Source organism: Canis lupus, chromosome 24 (genome assembly GCF_011100685.1).
Source record: "Canis lupus familiaris isolate Mischka breed German Shepherd chromosome 24, alternate assembly UU_Cfam_GSD_1.0, whole genome shotgun sequence".
Taxonomy (NCBI): domain Eukaryota; kingdom Metazoa; phylum Chordata; class Mammalia; order Carnivora; family Canidae; genus Canis; species Canis lupus.
This window is the reverse complement of record NC_049245.1, coordinates 24,593,549-24,617,562: the sequence shown is the minus strand read 5'-3', so window position 1 is coordinate 24,617,562 and position 24,014 is coordinate 24,593,549. Positions and strand designations below refer to the sequence as shown.

Sequence of the window (24,014 nt, the reverse complement as noted above, 5' to 3'; positions counted from 1 at the left end):
TGGCTTGGTGGTTCTTTCATCACAGTACTCAGCTGTTCACAATGAAAACATCCAAATGATTATTTTTAAATTGGAGTAAATACCTGTAAGACAGAATAGAAGTGGTAAAAGAAATTCCTTGTGTAGTTGAATATTTGGAATACGATAGGAAGGCACTTGGGTGGCTAAGTTAAGTGTCTGCTTTCTGTTCATGTCATGATCCCTGGGTCCTGGGATCAAGCCCCATGTCATGCTCCCTGCTCAGCTGGGAGCCTGCTTCTCCCTCTCCCTCTGCCCCTTCCCCCTGCTTGTGTGTGTGTGCACTCTCTCAAAAAAACAAATAAAATGTTTTTTTAAAAAAAGGGAATATGAGGGCAGCCTGGGTGGCTCAGCGGTTTAGTGCCACCTTCGGCCCGAGGCATGATCCTGGGGGATCGAGTCCCATGTCGGGCTCCCTGCATGGAGCCTGCTTCTCCCTCTGCCTGTGTCTATGCCTCTCTCTCTCTCTCTCCCTCTCTCTCTCTCTCTCTCTCTCTCTCTCTCATGAACTAAAAAAAAGGGGGGGGGAAGCTCTCTGGCTGTCATGAGCCTTGTAACTAAAAATGGCCATGACTTGCCCCACTTTTCACCCCCAAATTCTACCCTCCCCACACAACCAATGTCCACACTGTAGCTATTTGTTTTGCAGGGGAAGGGTCCTACAGGAAACAAGATAGCCAGTATTTCTAAGTAACATGCTTTTAAGGCTATTTCTTGACTTTCTAATTTTAGACATTATTTGTTAGACATTATCTGTTTTCTTCCCTTGTAAAACTAGGATTTAATTCACAACACCTATGCCACATATTTCTTTTTCATCCTACTAATGTATATATCACAATTTGGGCTGTTGGTGTTAAGTATTTATATGATGATCACGATGATAACATTGTCTACAGTGGAGCCATAGAGTATAGTGTTTGCTTTGTATGTTATTTTGTTTCTCTTTGAGTTAAAAGCCACCATCCACCCCCCATTTTTTGAATTGAGATCTAAATATAGTAAAATGCATCCTTTTTAGTGTATACAGGCATACTTTTTGTTGTGCTTTGTCTACTGCACTTCAAGAATACTGTATTTTTACAAAATAGAAGATATTGGTGCCATTCTCCAACAGCATTTACTTGATGTCTCTGTCACATTTTGGTAATGTTCACAATATTTCAGACTTTGATCATTATTATAATGATCTGTGATCAGTGATTAAGACTGAAAGATCAGATAATGGTTAGCATTTTTTAGCAATAAAGCATTCTGTAATAAAGGCATGTACCTTTTTTAGACATAATGCTATCTCACATTTAATTGACTACAGTATAATGTAAGCATAACTTTTATATGCACTGGAAAACCAAAGAATCCATTTGATTATTGCAGTGGTCTGGAACTGAACCCACAATGTTTCTGAGGTATGCCTGTAGTTCTATGAGTTTTGATGAACCCAGTAGTGTGACCACCACTACAGTTAGGCCTTTTATAGACTGTAATTGCAATGGAACTGTACCGTAGGTAGCCTTTGAGTCTGGCTTCTTTCAGTAGAATAATCTCGTTCTTTTAAAATTTGCTTGCTTTTGTGTGCTTATAGTTTAGTACCAAATTCTAAAGCTTTCTTTTTGAAAAAAGAGATCCTTCTTGGAATTCTCCATCTTCCTCCAGTTTGGACTAGTTCCTTGCTAGGACAGCTATACATCTGAATTCTTGGGATTTCCCTTCACCAAATTCAAAGTGTTTTATGTTTTTCATGTTTTTTTTTTAAATTTTTATTTATTTATGATAGTCACAGAGAGAGAGAGGGGGGGGGGCAGAGACACAGGCAGAGGGAGAAGCAGGCTCCATGCACCGGAAGCCCGACGTGGGATTCGATCCCGGGTCTCCAGGATCGCGCCCTGGGCCAAAGGCAGGCGCTAAACCGCTGCGCCACCCAGGGATCCCTTTTTTTCATGTTTTAGATATTTGTTTCATGAATCCTGTCTTGGGGGAGTGCATTCTCTAGTAGCCTCCTAAGAAAATGTACATGAGAGGTGGCTTTTTTTAAAGCTTGCATGTTTGAAAATGTCTTTTATTTTTATACTTGTATATTAAGTTTAGCTGGGTATAAAATTCTAAGTTGGAAGTTATTTTTCCCTTAAAATTTTAATGGTGTTATTCCATTGTCTTTAAGCATTTGGTGTAACTGTTCTGTTTCCCATTCCTTCATATATGACCTATTTTCCCACCTCTCACCCCTTGAAAGGATCATACTTTCTCTGGCATTTTGAAACTTAGTCATGGTGACAGTCTTTCTTTTTATTCATTGTGCTGGACATTTTGTGTAGATATACATTAAAATATGTAACAACTAAAAAATATATAACAACTGTAAAAAAAAAAGTCATGCCTATCACCTGACATTAATTTCCTCTACAAAATGCACTAAATGGGGATGCCTGGGTGGCTCAGCAGTTTGGCTCCTGCCTTTGGCCCCGGGTGTGATCCTGGAGTACTGGGATCGAGTGCCCCATCAGGCTCCCTGCAAGGAGCCTATTTCTCCTTCTGCCTGTGTTTCTGCCTCTCTCTCTCATGAATAAATAAGTAAAATCTTTTTTTAAAAATACACTAAATGTTCTCTTGGGGGTCATCCTGTTTTCTTTAATTAAAAAAAATTTTAGGGTCTTCCTATTTTTAAAAGCCATTTTCTTTCCTGTGATTATGTTGGGCTATGATTGTTTTGGAGAACTTTATGGAATAGGGGAGAGTTGAGTTGGTTCTAAAGAATGAGTAGAATTTGCACAGAGTGGTGGAGATATTTCTGGCACTAAGAACAGCACTGAGAAAGTCCTCCCAATTGGCCATTAGAAGACAGGGAAGAGACAGTGAAATGTTTGTATGGGAGATACTGCAAGATAAGTGTAGATATGTTGGGAATGGAATGGGGAAGGTAATTAATATTTATTGAGCATCTGCTGATGCCATTGTTCAGAGATTTATTTATTAAATATTTGACCTACAAAAACCTTTATAGTAAGTAATACCATAATACCCACATATCTACTACCAAATTTATGATAGTACCAATATATTTAATGTCCCTTTCATCTCATTCCCTCCCTACCAGAGGTAATATATGTTTTGAATAGATAACATATGCACATACACATACAGGTTACAGAGAAAAATAAGTCTCCCTTGCAAATAGCCCACTACCCCCTCTGCTAGCACTTTCCAGTTTTGCCTCCAGAGGCAGCTATGGTTACTGATTTCTTGTGTATCTATATAGAGACATGTTAAATTTAGAAAAGTAAATGTTTCTATATATCTTTTTTTCTTATACAAGTGGTATCATACTGTATATACTATTGTGCATTTATCTTTTTTTGCTTGAAAATGTATCATAGAGATCCTTCCATAATCGGTACATACAAATTTATTTTGTTTCAGGCATTTAAAAAACTTCTTGTGTTGAAATATAACATAAAAATGCACAAAAAAATGTGTACAGCTCAATGAATAATAAAATCAAATATGTAGCAATCAACCAGATGACCTCTGTACCTCTAGTCTACTGCTCTACTTTTCTTTCTCTCCAAATGAAGTTAGTAGCCTGACTTCTAACATGTATTTAGGTATAGTTTTTATGCTTTATATAAATATTTGTTAGATTCATTCATGATGATAACGCTGTAGTTCAATAATTTTTATTGCTGTATGATATTCTGTTAACACACCACAGTTCATTCCACCTTTGATGAGTATCTGAGATCTTTCCAGTTTGGGGCTTTTATGAGTACCACCACTTATATGTGTATTCTTGTACATATCTCCTGACGCATATATGTGCAATTTCTTTTGGGTCTATACTTAGAGGTAGAATTGCTGGATTATAGGATATGCATGGGTTCAGCACCAGCAGCTATTACTGAACACTTTCCCAAGCGATTGTACTAGTTTATATTCTCACCAGCAATGTATGAGAGTTCCTGTTGTTTCATGTTCTCACTAATTCAAGCATGGTGTTGCCAGTCTTTTTAAATTTGGCCATTTTACTGTTGTGTGTTGGTATCTCCTTATAGTTTTGGTTTGTGTTTCCCTAATGACTAATGAAGTTAAGCAGAGGTCTGTTGGCCATTTGGACATCCTCTTTTGTGGATGGCCTGTTTAGATCTTTTGCACATTATTTTCTTTTTATTGATTTGAAATTCTTTTCATTTCCTGGATATGAGTCTTTATAGTGATGTTTTATAAATATTTCTCTAATTTGGTGGCTTGCCTTTTTAGTCTCTAAAAAGATATTTTGATGAACAGAAGTGCTTAATTTTAATATAGCTCATTGTATCACTGTTTTCCTTTATGTATAGCGCTTTTTTTTAAGTTTTATTTATTTTTTTAATTTTTATTTTTATTTATGATAGTCACACAGAGAGAGAGAGAGAGAGAGAGAGGCAGAGACATAGGCAGAGGGAGAAGCAGGCTCCATGCACCGGGAGCCCGACGTGGGATTCGATCCCGGGTCTCCAGGATCGCACCCTGGGCCAAAGGCAGGCGCCAAACCGCTGTGCCACCCAGGGATCCCTGCATATCAGTTTTTATCCTGCAACTTTGCTGAACTCCTTTATTAGCTCTAATAGGTTTTTTAAAAAAATATTTATTTATTATGTATGATAGACATAGAGAGAGAGAGAGGCAGAGACACAGGAGGAGGGAGAAGCAGGCTCCATGCCAGGAGCCGGATGCGGGACTCGATCCCGGGACTGCAGGATTGTGCCCTGGGCCAAAGGCAGGCGCCAAACCCCTGAGCCACCCAGGGATCGCCTCTAATAGGTTTTTTTTAATGTGGGTTCCATAATATATTCTATATACAAGATCATAGGATGGCAAATACAGTTTTATTTCTTTTCCATCTGGATGCCTTTGTTTCTTTTTCTTACCTAATTGCTCTGGTCTGAATCACTAGTACAGTGTTAAATAGAAGTGATGAGGATCAGCATCCTTGTCTTTTTTTCTGATCTTAGTGGGAAAGCATTCAGGCTTTCACTGTTCATCATGATGATAGCTGTGGATTTTTGGTAAATACCCTTTATCAGATTGATTACATTGATTAATTTTCATATGTTGAACCAACCTTGTATTCCTGCAATATACCTAGCTTGGCATAGTGTATAATCCTTTTTATATGTTGATTTGGTTTGGTAGTGTTTTGCTGGGGATTTTTGTATCTATATCCATCAGAGATATTGGTCTATAGTTTTATTGTGTTATCTTTGTCTAGTTTGAATATCAGGGTAATAGAATGAGTTAGGAAGTGTTTTATGGAAGAGTCTGTGAAGAATTTTTAGTTTCTCTTTAAATGTTTTGTAGAATTTACCAGTGAAAGGTCTAGACTTGGGCTTTTCTTTGTGGGTAGTTTTCTTTCCCTTTTTCTTGTTAAATCACTGATTCAGCTCTTAGGTCAGTTTCAGTTGTTTTTGTCTTTCTAGAAGTTTGTCCATTTCATCTAGGTTATGTAATTTGTTGGCATATAATTGTTCCTAGTACTTCTTTATGAACGTTTTTATTCTCATATGGTTGGTAGTAATGTCCCTTCTTTCATTCTTGAATTATTTCAGTCAGTATTGAGTTGGTCATTATAACTAAAGTTTTAATTTTATTGATTTTTTTTCAAAGAACCAACTTTTGGTTTTGTTGATTTTTCTTGATAATTTGTTTTCCATATCATTTATTTTTGCAATAGTATTTTTTCCCTTTGTTTCCTTATGCTTGTTTGGAGTTTGATTTATTCTTTTTTAGTTTCTCATGGTGGAGGTACAGATTATCTGAAATCTTTTTCTTTCCTTCTTTCTTTCTTTTCCTTTTTTTTTTTTTTAAGAGATTTTATTTATTTGTTCATGAGAGACACAGAGAGGCAGAGACGGGAGAAGCAGGCTCCCTGCAGGGAGCCCAATGCAAACTTGATCCCCAGACCCCAGGATCACATCCTGAGCTGAAGGCAGATGGTCAACTGCTGAGCCACCCAAGCATCCCTCTTTTTCATTTTTAATGTAAATGTCTATACCTGTAAAATTGTAAACACTGCTTTTACTGAGTCCCATGAAACCGTGTTTTTTTCTTTTTTTTCCTTTCGAGGAAAGATGGTTTCCCATTGTTTTTGGACTTGCCTTGATTTGAACTAGCTTGAATGATAGGAAATTGCTGATATTCAGTCACTCTTTTACCTACAGAAATGATAATGCCCTTGATTCACTCACACAAATTACTCTCACAAACATTTCATTACCTCTCTATTACTTCTGTATTTTATTTTTACAATCTGAGAAAACAGGCTCAGGAAGGATGATGGTATTTGTCCCAAATCATAGGACTGATGTGCATCAGGATAGACTAAGATATTATTGAAGACTTGCATGTCTTGTAATAACAGTCATAAGGTGCTTTTGATGTGATTGAGAGTGTATATGAAAATAATTCACATCTGGCCCCTGGTTAATGATAAGTCCTAAGAGTGTTAGTGGAACTGCCATAATTGATTAATGAACCTGTTATTAGACTAGAAGGTTATTGCTCATTCCTTCAAACATTTACTGAGTCTCTGTTCTCTGCCTGGCATTCTTTGAGAGAGAGAAGGTGGGCATGATAAATACAGCCTGGTACCTACTCTGAAGGAGCTTGTGGTCTATAGGAGAAGGGGGATAAATCAATCAGTAGTTATGATACAAAAGAAAAATGTTAGACAAGGCTCCAGAGGAGGGCACTTATTCACTTAGAAAGGAGAGAAGAGAGGGGTTCCTAGGTTGCTCAGTCAGTTGAGGATTCAGCTCAGGCCCTGATCTCGGGGCTCTCAGGTCATGATCTCAGGATCATGGGATTGAACTCCATGTTGGGCTTCTCTCTCAGCATGGAGTCTGCTTGAGACTTTTTCCCCTTCCCTCCCCTTCTGCTCCTAGTGTGCATACGTGTATGCATGCACTCTCTCTCTCAAATAAAATCTTTAAAAAAAAGAGAAAAAGGGTGGGGGGAGAGGAGAAGACCCAACAAGGAAAATTTCTGGTTATGTAGCTTACACTTTGAAGAAGGAGCTTTCCAGGTAAAGACAGGGAGAGAACATTTTAGGCAAGGGAGAACACATGCAGAGAGACATAGAGAATAGGTGCATTTGGAGCCTGGAGTGTGCATGGGAAAGAGATGAAACGAGAGGAGAGTTGGTGATAGAATATAAAGGCTGCTGTGTCACCAGGCAAGGAGTTGGGCTTTTAGCTTATAGGCTGTTGAGCTTTTGAAAGTTTCTAGAAAGAGACCTTTGAATTTTTTGTCCTGGGTGTGTTTAGGAGGCAGCTGCTTTCCTTTGCCATGCATGCTAGTAGTTCTTTTGTCGCCGGTAAAATGTTCCTTTTTCTTTTTTTCTTTTGACTCACAGTTCACGGAGACATTTTTGGCAGAGAGGGACAAACAATCCAAATGGAGTGGAATTCCTCAGCTGCTTCTGAAGCTGTATGCAGCAAGCCACCTCCACAGTGACTTCATTGAGTGCCAAAACATCCTCAAGGTAATTCTTAGGGGCCTTGGAAGGGCTGCATTCAAAGCCTCCGGGTGACACAGATATCTTATTTTTTTTCCTTTAGTCTACTTTGTAAAATAGTCTGTTTTTAATGTGTAAGCTGTAGAAAATTTGGGAAGTTCAGGAAAAGTACAAAGAAGAAAACAAAACTCCACTATAATCCCGCCACTCAGAGATAATCACCATTAAGTTCTCTGTATATATCCTTCTGGACTTTATTACACTTATTTTGTGGCAGTGCTTGCTTAATTTGGGAGGCCAACACTAGGTGCTGGGATTGGGATGACATTCTTTTTTGAGCAGGATTTAAAAAACCCCATATTGCTAAAGGTTTAAGGAAGTGGCCTTGTGGTTGTTGATCGATTATGAACAGGATAAGAAGATAAAGGAACTGGGATTGATAGTTGGGAGAGAAATGGAAGAGTGCAGAGAGACATGCCAAGGCACTTGGTCTCAAAATTTGAGTGTGGGAAAATTGAACACCAATAAAAAAATAAATTTATTATTAAAAAAAAATTTGAGTGTGTATCACCTGGAAGGCTTGATAAAACAGAGTGCTGGGCCCCATGCACCCACCTGGGGTATCTGGTTCAGTAGGTCTAGAGTTACTGTATCCAGACTTTAGCTTTGGGGGGGTGAGTCCAAATTTGAATTAGATCACCAGTTCTAGCTACAGTTAAAACCCATACAAATTATAGTTGATTATAATGAAACTTCATAGAATGTTCATCAGAGGTAAAGTTTTGATTATTATACCATGTAAGTCATTCCAAAATATAGTAGGCAGCAAATAAGCTTTACCTTTAAGAAGAGATGTTTTGTCTGTACAACTTTTCTGTAAATTGAAAATCATTTCCTTTTTTTTGAAAATCATTTACAAATAAAAGTTTAATTAAAAAAAGATGTTTTGAAAAAAAAAGATGTTTTGTATTCTTATAAGTCTGAATGGGATAGAAATAATTGTAGTCTTTTACATTTCTTTGAAAACACTTTGCAAGGAATTATAAATTATTACACTTGATTCCTGCAAAATTTCTGAAATATGGGGTAGAAGAGAAATGAACATTTGTGAGTGCTTGCAGTGTGGTCACTATTTCTTTATTCATCCAGCACTTACTTATTTGAAGTCTGTGGACTAGGCATATTTAATTCTTGATATTTAAGTCTCTATGACATGCATGATATATTTGTTTTAGTCCAGAATACTTTTGATTGCAAGTGACAGTAACCCACTCAGACTAGCAAAAACGATCCTTTATTGTTCACATAACTGGAAAGCGTAGGTGTGAATTCAGGGGCTCAACAGGATTAAGCTGTTCATTTCTTATTTTGACATCATGTGTGGCCTCATGTTCCTCCACATGATTATAATTCTAGGGTGACGTTTCTACAACTTGGGTCAGCCACCAAACGTGAGGGGGATGAGAGACTATTGACTAGGCCTGATCACCTGCTCCTGGGGCTAGCACTGAGGTGCTTGGTGGCAGCCCTCACACAACTCTGTGGAAAGTGGGGAGAGGCCTCTTCTCCCAAGGAAATGGGACTTTTACTTGGAGAAAAAGAGATAGTGGGCAGGCAAATTCAGAAGTCTTCTACAGTTCCCTTTTTCAGTTGAAAGAACAGTCTCAGCAATAACTCACTCAAAGCCTGTGGCTGTTACATGATGAGCCCAGATTTGTCTTACTCCTAAGACCAGCTTCCACTGTACCATGTTGCTAGCAGAAATTACATCCCAGTTTTTTTTTTTTTTAAGATTATTTATTTATTTGAGATAACACGTGTACAAGCAGGGGGGAAGGCAGAGGGAAAGGGAAAAGCAGACTCCTTGCCAAGCAGGAAGTGCAACGCAGGGCTCGATCCCAGGACCCTGAGATCATGACCTGAGCTGAAGACTGACACTTAACTGACTGGGCCACCCAGATGCCCTACATCCTAGTTTTATAGTTGAGAAAAATGAGACCCAGAGGAAGTGGTTCAATCTTTAGTAAGTAGTTCAGTCACTAATTACGTGAGCCTGGGCAACTTTGTGATTTTACTTGTCACCTATAAAATAGGTAAAACTATACTCACGTCATTGAATTACTTTAAGGATTAGATGGGCTAATGTATAAAAGCCCAGTGCCCAACATATAACAGGTTGTCTGCAAGAGTTCTGCTTTTTTTTTTTTTTAATTTTATTTATTTATTCATGAGAGACACACAGAGAGAGAAAGAGGCAGAGACACAGGCAGAAGGAGAAGCAGGCTCCACTCAGGGAGCCCGATGTGGGACTCGATCCCAGGTCCGTCCCCAGGATCACGCCCTAGGCTGAAGGCGGCACTAAACCGCTGAGCTACCTGGGCTGCCCTAGTTCTGCTTTTCTTGATGTGTGGTACCTAGACCAGCAGTATCAGGATCACTTGGGAGTTGTTATAAATGCCCCACTCCAGACCTATTAAATCAGAAATGCTGCAAGGGGTACTTAGCAGTTTGGGTTTTAACAAGTCCCTCAAGTGATTCTGATGTTCACCATTGTGTGAGATCCACTGCTCTAGCCTATTGTGTTCCATCTTCCCTCAAGGTCCCTGAAGAGAGAGCATGATGAGTAGCGTCCTGGATTCTTCCCACACTCTAGCTCCTATTTCACTCCATATAATTATTTTTTTCTTCAAACTCTGGAGCTTTTTTCTTTTTTTTTCTTTTTTCTTTTTTCTCTTTTCTCTTTCTCTTTCTGATTATTTATTCATGAGAGACACAGACTGAGAGAGAGAGGGAGAGACACAGGCAGAGGCAGAAGCAAGCTCCTTGCAGGGAGCCTGATGCGGGACCGGATCCTGGATCCCAGGATCACGACCTGAGCCGAAGGCAGGGGCCCAACCGCTGAACCACCCAGGCGTCCCTGGAGCCAGATATCTTAGATTTAAATCCTAACTCTGTCACTTACCAGCTGTGTGACCTTGACAGCTTTTTATCTCAGTTTGCTTATCTGTAAAATTAGGATGATAAATTACTGTTATCTCATAGGTTTGTGAGGATTAAAAGAGATCATACATGAAGTACTTAGAACCATACCTGGTACATAGTAAGTATTAAATTATTGTTACTATTAAAATTAAAATTTTGACCATCATACTAGCTTTTTTGTAAGATTATTTTTTTCTACAGTGGTTCATTGGGGGCTATCTTTGGGCTCGTGGGCATTCAGGTTGTGACTAAAATGCAAACCAACGTTTTGGTGTGTGGTTCCTCTTGAATACTAAAACTGAAAGTCTCTTTGTATACTTTTTTTGAACTAGGAAATTTCTCCTCTTCTCTCCATGGAGGCTATGGCATTTGTTACTGAAGAGAGGAAACTTACCCAAGAAACCACTTATCCAAATACTTATATTTTTGACCTGTTTGGAGGTGTTGATGTAAGTAGTTCATTATTACTACTGTTTAATGGCTTGAGTATTTAACTCTTGAAATTAGAGAAAGGAGACATTGCAGAATTTATAGCAAACACTTCAGAATTTTAATCTTTAGATGCTCAGGGACACTCACTTGTGTTGAAGCACCATAGCTTTTACATTAGAAGAATGATTTATTTGAGTTGATAATATATCCACCTTTTTTCTTTTTTTAAGGCTCAAAGTAAAAAGTGTGTCTCCTACTTCTCCCACCCCTTCTTCAGAGGCAGCTACGATTTCAAGTTTTTCTGTGTCCCTCCAGAGATGTTCTGTTTTAGCGTGCGTGCATGCGTGTGTGTGTATGTGTGTGTATGTGTAAATAACCCCCACTGTCCTCACCTTACATTTTTCTACCCACATAAAGGTGTCGTTCCCTATATACAGATATACTACTCTGTACCTTGCTCTTTCTGTGTAGTTCTCTAGCTTGGGGATAGATTCAGTATTTATAAATCTGCCTCATTATTTTAAATAGCTGTATAGTATTCTCTGGCATAATTATACTGTAGTCTATTTACCCAGGCCCCAATTGATGGGCATTTAGAGTTTTCTCACACCTTTCCTTTTACAACGAGGTTGCAGTAAATGTTTTTGTGCATGGGACTATATACCTATGGGATCAAAATATATGTGTGCTTTATTGTTTATAAACTCGTTGATTATATACCTGGGAAGTTTTATCGGCTTATATCTCCAGTAACAAAGTGTAATAGTGTCTGTTAATCCACATCATCACCAACACCATGTATATATGTGTGTTTTTATGGACTGTATTATCTAAGTCTTGCTTACCAGAAGAGTACACCAGTAATTATCACCAAATAAGTTCATCTTTGTCACTAGCACTCAAATCATGAAATGGAACATTACCAGCCCCCAGCAGCTTCCTTTACCAAATAGTACATTTTAAGTAAATTTTAAATATTAATTAAGTAGATATGAGAAAAAGTGTATTTCTAGAGTTTCTTTTTTTTTTTTTTTTTTTTATTTCTAGAGTTTCTTAAGCTTTATTGAGATATGGTTCACATACTGTACAATCCACCCAGTTAAAGTTTACAATCCAGTGGTTTTTGGTGTATTCATAGATACACACAAGCATTACCACAATCAATTTTAGGATATTTTTATCACCCCAGGAAAAACTGTATGTTTTACCTATCACTCCCCTACACACCTCTATCATAGGCAGCTTTTATTCTACTTCCATCTCTATAGATATCTCTATTCTGGACGTTTCATCTGAATGGAATCATGTAATATGTGGTCTTCTGTTACTGACTCCTTTTACTTAGCTTACTGTTTTCAAGTTCATCTATGTTGTAGCATGTATCAGTGTTTTGTTCCTTTTATGGCTGAAGAATATTCCATTGTATGGATATACCACATTTTGTATATCTGTTTATCAGGTGATGGACTTTTGGACTTTTGTGCTTCTGTCCTTTAGCTGTTAAGAATAATGTTGCTCTTGGAATGCCTGCGTGGTTCAGTGGTTGAGCATCTGCCTTCAGCTCAGGACATGATTCTAGGATCCTGGGATTGAGTCCTGCATCAGGCTCCTGGCAGGGAGCCTGCTTCTCCCTCTGCCTATGTCTCTGTCTTTCTGTGTCTCTCATGAATAAATAAAATAAAATCTTAAAAAAAAAATGCTTTTCTTAACATTTACACCCCACTTCTGTGTGGACACATGTTTTTATTAATTTGGGGTGTATACCTGGAAGTGGGTTTGCGGGGGCACATGGTAACTCTTAAGTTTAATCTTTTTGAAGACCTTTTAGACTGTTTTCCAAAACAGCTGCACCATTTTACATGCCCACTTATGGTGTATGAGGGTTCTGACTTTTCCATATCCTTGTCAACATCTGTTATTATCTGTTTTTTATTATAGTCATCCTGATGGGTGTGAAGTGGTATCTCACTGTTCTTTTTTTTTTTTTTTTTTTAAGATTATTTATTCATGAGAGACACACAGAGAGGCAGAGATATAGACAGAGGGAGAAGCATGCTCCCTGCGGGGAGCCTGAGGCAGGGCTCCATTCCAGGACCCCGGGATTACACCCTGAGCCGAAGGCAGGCGCTCAGCCACTGAGTCACTCAGGCGTCCCTCTCACTGTTCTTTTGATACGGATTGTCTTGATGGTTAATGCTGTTGAGCATCTTTTTATGTGCTTATAAGTCATCTGTATGTCTTCCTTGGAAAATATCTATCTCCTTTTCCCATTTTCCTTTAAAAAGATTTGTTTATTGTAGAGAGTGCTGTACCATGTACCACGTGGTGGTTGGGGAGGGGTAGAGGGAGAGACTTAATGCAGACCCCTGCTGAGCGCGGGGCCTGACACACAGCTTGATTTCACAACCCTGAGATCATGCATGACCTGAGCCAAAATCAAGAGTTAGCCATTAAACTCACTTAACTGAATGAGCCACTCAGGCGCCTCTCCTTTTCCCATTTTTTAGTTGGATTGTCTTATTCATTCTGAGAGTACTTTATATAGTCTCTTCATAGTTTTTAAAATTTGCATTCTTCTATGAGTGGGATTGAATATCTTTTCATGTGTTTATAACTTGTTCTTTTTATGCCAGTTATCTCTTAGTAGCTTTTATATCCTTTTCTGTTTGATTATTGGGTCTTTCTTTTACTGATTTTCTTAGTTGTTTGGGCTGCCATAACAGACTGTCATAGACTGGGTAACTTATAAGCAATAAAAATCTATTTCTTATAGTTCTGGAGGCTGGGAATCCATGATCATGACACTGGCAGATTTGGTGTCTAGTGAAGGCCTTCTTCCAGGTTGCAGATTGCCAGCCTCTCCCTGTGTCCTCAGTGTAGTAGGAGGGGCTAGGAATCTCTCAGGAGCCTCTTTTAGAAGGACATAATCCTATTTATATGGGCACTGCCCTCCTAACCTAATCAGCTTCCAAAGACCCCCCACCTCCTAACGATACCACATTTGGCATTAGAATTTAACATGAATTTTGGGAGGACACAAACACTTAGATGGTAGCACTTTGTAATTACTCATTCTTAAAGGTCCTTTGTTATATGTGTTGTATTTTTCTCCCCAGATTTGAGAAATGAAATTAACCTATGGTTATGAATTTAACTTATGGTACTTCTAAATGTAGAGGGATTTACTTTTTAAGTTATCAGATTGCTTGGTCTTTCCTTTTATGGCTTCAAAGCTTTTCTTGCTTTTCCCTCTGTTGGATTATAAACTGTGTCTGTATTTCTTTGTAATATATTTAAAGTTTTTATCACATACATTTAAATTTTTGCACCATGTAATGAATGAGGGCCTGGGATCCTACATTTTCCCCCCAGATATCTGTCCTTACTCCTTGGGTGTTAATGGTCATTTTGTATCCTGATCTGGGTGGTGACTGTACAGGAATGATCACTTTGTAAAACCCGGAGTTGTACGCTTATTGTTTATACTCTGCGGTGGGTGTCATGTTTTATTGCAATTTAAAAACCATTTCCTGGGCAGACCCGGTGGCGCAGCAGTTTAGCTCCGCCTGCAGCCCAGGGCGTGATCCTTGAGACCCTGGATCGAGTCCCATGTCGGGCTCTTTGCGTGGAGCCTGCTTCACCCTCTGCCTGTGTCTCTGCCTCTCTCTCTCTGTGTGTCTCTATGAATAAATAAATAAAATATAAAAATAAATAAATAAATAGATAGATAAATAAATAAATAAATAAATAAATAAAAACCATTTCCTTAAGATGCCATTTGTTGTGAAAGTAAAGATTGTTACACATTTGCACCCAGAGCATCAGCCTTAGCCTTTATTCCCCAATTGTTGCTCAGCATTGCCTCTCCTCAACAGCTCTAGTGGTCCTGTAGTGCATACTTAATGGCCAGCTTGAGGGACCCTTCACCTCTGAATGGCTCATCAGGGAAGTTATTTAATAGAAACCAGTATATTTATGGGAGGAAAAAAGAATAATGTGGGTCTCAGGCCTGATGTCTGTAGGCAGTGAAAATGTGACTTTCTGTTGCAGATGACTGTCATGGACAACTTTGCATCAAAGCTTCTGATTTTGTGAAGTTTTGGTCTGCTTTGGAGAAGATTAGCTTCTCTAGGAACTTCAGTCTGTTCATAACTAGGAGCTTTTGCTTCGGTCTTTTTGCCCTTCACTTACCTTAATTTGGGTGCATTTGTTCTTGTTGAACTCCCTTGTCATCTTGCTCCTGAAAGTATTTTTGAGACAGGGCTCTTTATTTCTTACTCCATCAGTCACTAGCAAGGCCCCAAAGTAACCTTCTCTTCAGTATGCTGCCCAAAGCTCAGCTGAATTGGAATAATTGGGCGTGCTGCTGGTTAGGCCACTCCTTTGTCAACCCTGACCTGACAATGAAAAGTGTATCTGAGAGTTTATAAAGTCAGATGCGTTATAGGGTCAAGTAGGTAACTTAATGGAGCGAGGGAGGCCCAAGTAAGATGATCAGATCAAATGCCTGCGGGGACTGTGGAGAAGTGGAGAGTGTGGCTCTGTTTATGGAGAAATGACTCTTTCATGACTATGGATTGCTGTTGCCCTGGGGGACGTGGGAAATCTAGATTCTTGAGTAAAATCTCTCAGCTTTTCAGTAGTTGTAGACCAAATGAAATGTCTGGGCCAGGTGTAATCCATAGCTTGGCGTTCAAGGACTTTTAATGTATTCCTTGACATAGTTCATCTTTCACTTGAAGTGAATTTATATTCTATACAGTTGAGCATCTTACACCTTTTGATGATTGTGAGAAGTGGGGCATCTCTTGAAAACTGTGTAGTATGCCTTAAACCTTAAAGATCATTACCCATTTTGCCTCGTTTACCTTTCTATAAATCTCTCATAAAGACGTAAGTCAAAATGAGATGAAACTTTGTATACGAAGATGCTTAGTGTGGCTTCATATATATAGTAGTTAAAAGTGTCCCATCAGAAGGAAGATAATTTTCTCTATAAGGTCGGTGGTGATATAGTTGATTTTCTCTTTTATTTTCTATTTTTTTAAAAGATTTTATTTATTTATTCATGAGAGACACACACACTCACAGAGGGGGGTGGGCAGAGACACAGGCAGAGGGAGAAGCAGACTCCATGCAGGGAGCCCAACACGGGATTTGATCCCAGGTCTCCAGGATCACGCCTGGGCCGAAGGCGGCCCTAAACTGCTGAGCCACCCGGGCTGCCCCTATTTTCTGTTCTTTACTAAATTAGTTTTTACTCAAATCCTTATTTTTTCTTCTTCTGCTTGCTTTGGGTTTGTACATTTTTTTCCAGTGTCTTGATGTGGATGATTAGGTTATTGGTTTGAGATAATTCTTGTTTTTTATTTTTTTAAAAAATAGGTACTTAAAACTATAAATTTCCCTCTAAACACTGCCTTAGCTCTAAGTTCTACTGTATTCATCTCTCTCAAACTATTCTCCAGTTTTCTTTGTGATTTCTCCTTTGACTCATTTATTAATAAGGATCTTTTTTTATTTTCCACATTGGTAAATTTCCCAAGTTTCTTTCTGTTATTTTTAATTTGATTTCATTGCGGTCAGAGAATATGCTTTGGTAATTTCAGTCCTTTTAATTTATTGAGGCTTGTTTTTTGATCTAATATAGGATTTATTCTGGAGAATGTTCCACGTGTGCTTGAGTTGAATATGTATTCTGTTACGAGGCAAAATGCCCTACAGATGTCTGTTAGAGTTTGTTGGTTTATAATGTTCAAGTCTTCCTATTTCTTTGGTGATGTGTAATTGTCCATTATTGTAGGTGGGATATTAAAGTGTTCGGTTATTTTTAAATTGTCTGTTTACTTTAGTTCTGTCAGCTTTGCTTCATGTATTTTAAGGCTCTCTTGTTAGATGTGTATGTTTATCATTGTTCCTACTGGATTGATCTTCTTTGTAATAAATTGTCCTTGTCTCAACAGAATGGGTTTTTAAGTGTATGTTTATTTTAAGAGTTTAAGCAGCAAAAACTACGTGTTGTGTTAAAAGTATATAAAATGAAAAATGAATGCATATCAGCCCCATCCCCCATAGAAATTCGTATTAACAGTTTATGGTATATTTTTTGAAATTCTGTTTTATTAACCTATGTCTGTAAAATAACACAAATGTTCTTTAAGCAAAAGAGGAATCATAGTGATAATGTTCTATAGTTTTTAAAAATTAAAGCCACATTGGATCCCAGAAATTACCTAGTTTAACGTGCTTATTTTTTAAAATGAGAAAGCTGAGGCCATGGAGGGACATTGACTTTCTCAAGATGACATGAGGACTAGGTGGCTGAGCTGTGACTGGTTTCCTGACCCTTGGTATAGTGCTCATTCCCACGAGCCTCACTGCCTTCTGGCCATGTTGGGAACAAGAGGGTCTTTTAGTACTGTGACAGATACATAGGCTGTCAGTCATCATGGCAAAGGTTGTTTTATAAGTTGTGCTTGGACTTAATTTTGCAGATTTTTATTGAAAATTTTTTTTCTTTTTCAAATATGTAGCTCCTTGTAGAAATTCTTATGAGGCCTACAATCTCTATCCGGGGACAGAAACTGAAAAGTAAGTATACTTGTGAGCCACTGGTCCTCACTTCCCAGCTTGCAGATGTGATGTGGTTCCGGGGGCTTCTTTCCCCTCCTAGCTCTACAGTGGTGGTCTGCTTTTCATTCAGTGGCAGTATGTGCTCTCCACCCCCAACTAAGCAGCTTGCTTTCTTCATTTTGTACTAGGTAGTGATATAGATCTGGGACTTTAAATGAAAAAGTATGAAAGCCACTGGGCTAAAAAAATTGCATGTTTGTAGTTCCTAATAGTCTGTGGGCCCAGCTTTTATGTTTTCTCTGGAAATTCTTATTTTTCCTATTTAGTTAATTGAGAGAGTAAAGAATAATCTGGTAAGATCATTTGTTTTATTTTCAAAAGCATATATATATTTTTTTGTTGTGGTAAAGGTGATATGTGCTCTTGGTAAAAAGTTTAGTCATTACCAAAAATGATAGAGATTAGAAAGTCAAAGTGTTTTGGTAGCATGTTATTTCTTAAGCTGGATGATGGTTCTATGGGCATTATTCTTTCATTCCTTTTTATAATTTATACTTGTTACAGTTATTATTTTTAGGTATTCAGTATTTAAAGAAGAAAAAAAAGTAAGAGCACTCTGGCACAAGCCAGAGATCACAAAAATACATACATACAGGCCAGAGATCACTTTTAACATTTGATGAATACCCTTCTACAAACATCACATACATATCTTTTTAATTGAAGTATTTTTATGTAAATACAAGGAGTTAGCATGAAGGTAGGTATCCTGGGTATCTGCAGGTAAGGTAGGTATCTTGGATGACCTATTCAAAGAAGTTCACTTAATCCAACTCGATGAAGCCTATGGCCTTCGAGTACTGACAGAAACACTGGTGGCCCATACTGAGGCTGTTTCCCAATCAGACTGTGTCGGTTTGAGTAGATACAGCAAGAAGGAGAACCCTAGCCAGACTTCCTATGATAGGTCCAGGAGAGCTGCTGGGGACCTACCTTGGTCCCTCGGGTATAACGAGGCAAATGGAAAAATACATATTTTTGTTTAATTTAAAATATTCCTGCCTTAACTCAAAACATATTATATAAGACCTCGTTTGTATGTGCAGCACTGGTTAAGAAGATTCATATTTGTCTTTCGATGTCTCAGCTTTGTACTCTATCTAAATTGGTTCTTCATGTTCCCTGTCTACCCTGATAGCAAGTAGCATCTTGTAAATACTTGTTGGTGTACTTACTCTCTCTGCCTCCTATTAAGTTTAGAGACTTTTTTTCTTTTGCTAACCACTGTGTATTCTTCATTTGCTCTAGAGTAGGTGCTGAATAAATATTTGATGAATGAGTAAATTGCAGTTCCCTTTGAAAATGAAAGGTCTAGAAATGCAGAGATACACTGATCTGGTATTCCAACCTGCTCTGAAGTCAAGAGATAAACCAAAAAGCCCCCACAGGTTGAAAGGTAGTGATAAGGGATATGGGACATCTGCATTGTCTCCAGATTATGCCAGATAACCCTTCTGGTCAAGCTGGCTTGGCAGGGCTGCCCATTGACCTCTCAGAGGGAGACCTAACATTTTAGAGTTTGTGGCAGTGTTGGAATGAATGGAAACAACTTTTAAAAGTAAAACTAATGCCGAGCAAAAACACTCTTTTGATAATTCATACTCAGTTTTATTCTCTTCAGGCTGAGGGGTCATAAAAATTACTTCCTTTTTGTTGTATTCCCCTGTTCCTGCTCACAGAAAAGTAGCTAGTTCTTTGTTGGAGTTTGTAGGTCAGGCATTAAAAGCCATTTCCCCAAAAGAAATAACAAAAAAGAAAACAAAAACACACTTGTGAGTCTTTAGTAAAAGTGATACCCTTGTTTGCTGCTAGTAGAACCACCAGTGGAAATTTATAACGTGCAATCAGGAAGTTTATACTTTGGATTCTAACATTTCTGCTTTTGGAAATGTATCATGGCTATTAAAAGATGACACCACAGTAGGTTCAAAGTATGAAGACTGTGGAGCTTAAGAAGAAAATGGCTACTGCATCAAACCCAAAGTCCGTATACAAATTGGTTTGTAGGTTCTGATAGGCATCCTGAAAATCTTTGGTAAACAAGATTTAGTACACCTCTTTGATAGAGGTATACTAAAAGGAAGATAATCATCTTGGAGGAGATTGTGAGGAACAGTTCTTAGGTTCAAAAATTTAATTACAACCATCTTTTCAGTGAGAAAAATAACCAATTATTCCCCTTTCACTTTCAGTAAGTGATGAAATGTCCAAGGATTGTTTGAGCATCCTGTATAATACGTGTGTCTGTGTAAGTACGCCTGTTCTTGGGGCCTCCTTTTTTGTCCCCACCACATTTGCAGCGCTTGAGAGGGGAAAGTTCAAGTGGGGGTGGTGGACATGAGAGCTATCCTCAGACATGCAAGAATTGGACTTATGTGGGCCTAAGAACCAGGACCAACAGGTAGAAATTGTAGGGAGGCAGAATTTCGTAGAAATTGTTAAGAGTTAGGGCTGCTCCAGCAGGTAGTGATCTCCTTTAGCCCTGGAGGTGTCCAAGCAGAGACTGAACAATCCTTTACCAAGTCGATACATACACTGGAAGAGTATGTGTAACCTTTAAGGTTCCTTTTAATTCCATTATTTATTTCCATTCCTTCATTTTCCTTGTTACAAAATAAAACCAGAACTAGAAGCCCCACCAGTGTATTAAGCAGGAAACTCTGCTTGTTTGACCCCTGAGAAGGAAAGAATGGTGAATAAAAGAAGCAATTTGGTAGAAAGGAAAAAGCCTAGCACTTAGTGCTAGAACTGGGTTTGGAGTTCTGGCTCCTGGCTCAGTACTTATTAATTCACCTCTCTGAGCTTTAGTTTCTTATCTGTAGAATGCAGTTAGTAATCTTATTAACATTGTAGGCTTGTTGTGAGGACTAAGTGAGATGATAGATGTGACAGCACTTTGTAAAGCAATATACAGGTGCTAGTTTTTGTAAAACACAGTACCTGTCTTTTAGGAACTTATGTGGTAACGTGTAAGCAGTGAATCATAATACACGCCAGAATGAAACAAGTGATCCTATAGAAGTGAAACCTGTATGTTATGAAAATACAATGGAACATTTAATTCCATGTCATTTCTTGCATCATTCAGAAAGAGATTTCAGGTGTTCTTGTAGTAATATGTAAAATCTACCAATATCATAAATCATAAATTTATAAGTAGAAGAAAGAAAAGTGTAGAACAAGGTGAGGGTATAACATGTATGCAGGAATTGGGCTGACCATGAAATCATCTGTAGTATGAATGGGGCACAAATTTGGGTTTAAACTTATTGGCCAAAAAATAAATAAATAAATAAATAAAATAAAAATAAACTTATTGGCCAAAAAAAATAAAAAATAAAAAATAAAAAATAAAAAAATAAACTTATTGGCCAACACAAATAGAGAAATAAGTTTCATTTTTTTTCTTTTTAAAAAAAAATTTTTTTTTAATTTTTATTTATTTATGATAGTCACAGAGAGAGAGAGAGAGAGGCAGAGACACAGGCAGAGGGAGAAGCAGGCTTCATGCACCGGGAGCCCGATGTGGGATTCGATCCCGGGTCTCCAGGATCGCGCCCTGGGCCAAAGGCAGGCGCCAAACTGCTGAGCCACCCAGGGATCCCGGGAAATAAGTTTCAACACTTAACGCAATTCAGCATCTTTTAACAACACAGCACAACAGAAATACAGCATGAGCCTACTTAGATTAAATTTTCTTATAGCCACATTTTTTTTTAGAAAGAAAAGAAGTAGGAAGAAATAAGTTAATTTTAATAATATATTTTATTTATTATAGTATATCAAGGCTATTCCAACATGTGAACAATGTAATTATTAATGGGATATTTACCTTACTTTTTTGTACTAAGCTTTCAAAATCCACTCTGTTTCTTACATGTAGAGCACATCTCAGTTCAGACTAGCCACAATTCAGGTGCTCAGTAGCCACGGGTAGCTAGCAGGCAGAAAGGCATGGACAGACCTAGAAGATAAAAGTAAACTAATTGTTCAGCTAACACACAACTATTCTTGCAACTAAGGTCAGTAAGAACTTGTCCTTCTTTTAAAAGATGACCTATGTATGATATAAATACTCCCATCATTGGCAACTTCCATATAGCCATTAGTTTATGAGGCTGTTCGTTAATGGTACCTAATGTTAATTAGCAATATTCCATCAAAACACAGTTCATTAAAAAAAAAAAAGTAAAGGAAACAAAAATTGGAAGAACATAGAATAATATGGTTCAACTCTGTGCTGATCTGGCTTAATTCCAGGGAGTAGGCAGAAACCAAGAAATGTCTGAATGGTGCCTGTTTGGGGGTGGAAACTTGTGCGAATTGTGGCTAACCTGGAGTAGGCATGACCTGCCTGAAGACATTTACATTCCAAATTTAAAACATACTGCTGACCAAATAAAACTTGGCCTACTGGGTGCTAGTTTGTAGCTTCTCATTTAGTTACTAGGCAGACATTAGGTCAAGAACCTATGATGAACCAACCATGACCCACCCACCCCCATTCATTTGCACACAATGTTTTAGTGATTTAAGGCCTCTGCCAAGAGTTCCTGTTGTAGCTTGGACTTGCTTTTCCAATGTCTAGAAGGGGGAATACCTTGCTTTTCATGTTTTATTTTGTGATTATAACCTATTCTGCCTTTTCTCTCCTTTTTTCTTGTGATAGACGGAAGGAGTTACAAAGCGTTTGGCAGAGAAGAATGACTTTGTAATCTTCCTGTTTACATTGATGACGAGTAAGAAAACGTTCTTACAAACAGCAACCCTCATTGAAGATATTTTGGGTGTTAAAAAGGTGAGCTATGTTTTCCAGCAGGTGGATGACCAGACAGTGGAGGATGTCTCAGACAATTGGGATTCTCAAACCTGAATGATCTACAGAGCTCTTTTATTTATTTATTTATTTTTTAAATTTTTATTTATTTATGACAGTCACAGAGAGAGAGAGAGGCAGAGACACAGGCAGAGGGAGAAGCAGGCTCCATGCACCGGGAGCCTGATGTGGGATTCGATCCCGGGTCTCCAGGATCGCGCCCTGGGCCAAAGGCAGGCGCCAAACCGCTGCGCCACCCAGGGATCACACAGAGCTCTTTTAAAACAACATTCTTCCATATTCCTAGTATTAACTTTTTTCTATTTACTTAATATATTCAAGTACAAAACTAGGTTATATTCCTCCTTCTAATGGGTTTTAAATGACAATAAAACTTAAACAAGTATGTAAATTGAAATCAAAATAATGATAAGACTCAAAAGCTCAGATTGACTTTGTGAATTTAATGTGATGACTAACATTACTTTGCCAAAGTCAGATTGCCCCTCACTAATTATTTTGATGCAAGATCTTTGTAGCATACTTAAATTGTTATATGCTATGTGATGACTCCATTTTCTTACCAGTTTTCGATACTTGAATGCTGTGAAACGTTCATTCTTTAGGATATGTATTCCTGGGTGGTGATGTTTGACTTTCACTTATTAAGTCCACTTCTGTTTATTCTTATTAGTCTTCAACAGTTATAGTTTAATTGATACCAGCATAGAGGACGCAGATGTGAACACTGACATCCTGCCATTTGGTTGTAAGGTGGACATTCAAAAGATCCATAATATGCTTTAAAAACAACAACAACAAAAACAAAAAGGGCACCTGGCTGGCTCAGCAGAGCATGTGATTCTTGATCTTAGGGTCGTGAGTTCAAGCCCCATGTTGGGTGAAGAGCTTACTTACAAAAGAAAAAAAGAAAGAAAAATGAAAAACAAAACAAAAAACTGTGATTGAAATGAAACACTAAATTAAAAAATTATCATCAAGAACTTACCCCAAAAAACCACATCTATAGACCTCTGTTAGATAATCACTAAATTACATTTTTGAGCAATGCTTGTGAAGATGTGGAGCTTACTTTACTTCCCCAGTCTTAGTTCCACTGCTCTGTTGGTTGCAGGCTGGCAGATTTCTTCCTCTTACTACTGAGGAGGCAGGAGCAGCCTCTTAAGAGTTGCTGTTGCAGGGGAAAGGCTACCGACGTGCATTGTGGTTATCCCAGCTTTCATTTCTGTCTTTCTGCTGCATTTTCCCCAGGCCCTGCCTGTCATGCACAAGCAGAAGATGCACAAGTGGCCCATTGTCTATAGGAACACACTGGAGATGTGTGCAGGTCCCAGACAGATCCTTTGTACCCTCTGATGAAAAGGCTTTGTTATTTTTCCAATAATTGTATGTTCCAGCCAGTGTGTGAAAGGGAGCTTCCAGGGCGGAAACACCAGACTCCCTGGCAATCTGAGCATGAGAGTCTAGGATTGCTCCTTCATAACTTTAGCCACTTGTTCCTCGTGACCTGACATTCATTTCTCTGTGTGTTACCAAAAATAGTGAGGAATTCTGCTAGACATGGTTAACCTTGGTGCGGTTTGAAAGAGGGATAGACACGGTAAAGAAAATGGGAACCTAAGC

General features: G+C 38.3%; 1 protein-coding gene and 1 pseudogene across 2 annotated transcripts in view; one reads left to right on the top strand and one right to left on the bottom strand.

Annotated features, from left to right (window-relative positions):
- The window catches only part of TRPC4AP (transient receptor potential cation channel subfamily C member 4 associated protein), a 69,057-nt gene that overhangs the window by 5,901 nt on the left and 39,142 nt on the right, over positions 1–24,014 (top strand). For both annotated transcript variants that reach the window (XM_038572091.1, XM_038572089.1), the window contains exons 2-6: positions 7,406–7,534; positions 10,822–10,938; positions 17,455–17,512; positions 19,747–19,802; positions 22,224–22,352. In XM_038572091.1, coding sequence (XP_038428019.1) covers positions 7,406–7,534; positions 10,822–10,938; positions 17,455–17,512; positions 19,747–19,802; positions 22,224–22,352 — 489 coding nt within the window. The remainder of the gene's footprint in view (positions 1–7,405; positions 7,535–10,821; positions 10,939–17,454; positions 17,513–19,746; positions 19,803–22,223; positions 22,353–24,014) is intronic.
- On the bottom strand, positions 18,319–18,980 carry LOC119877497 (annotated as a pseudogene).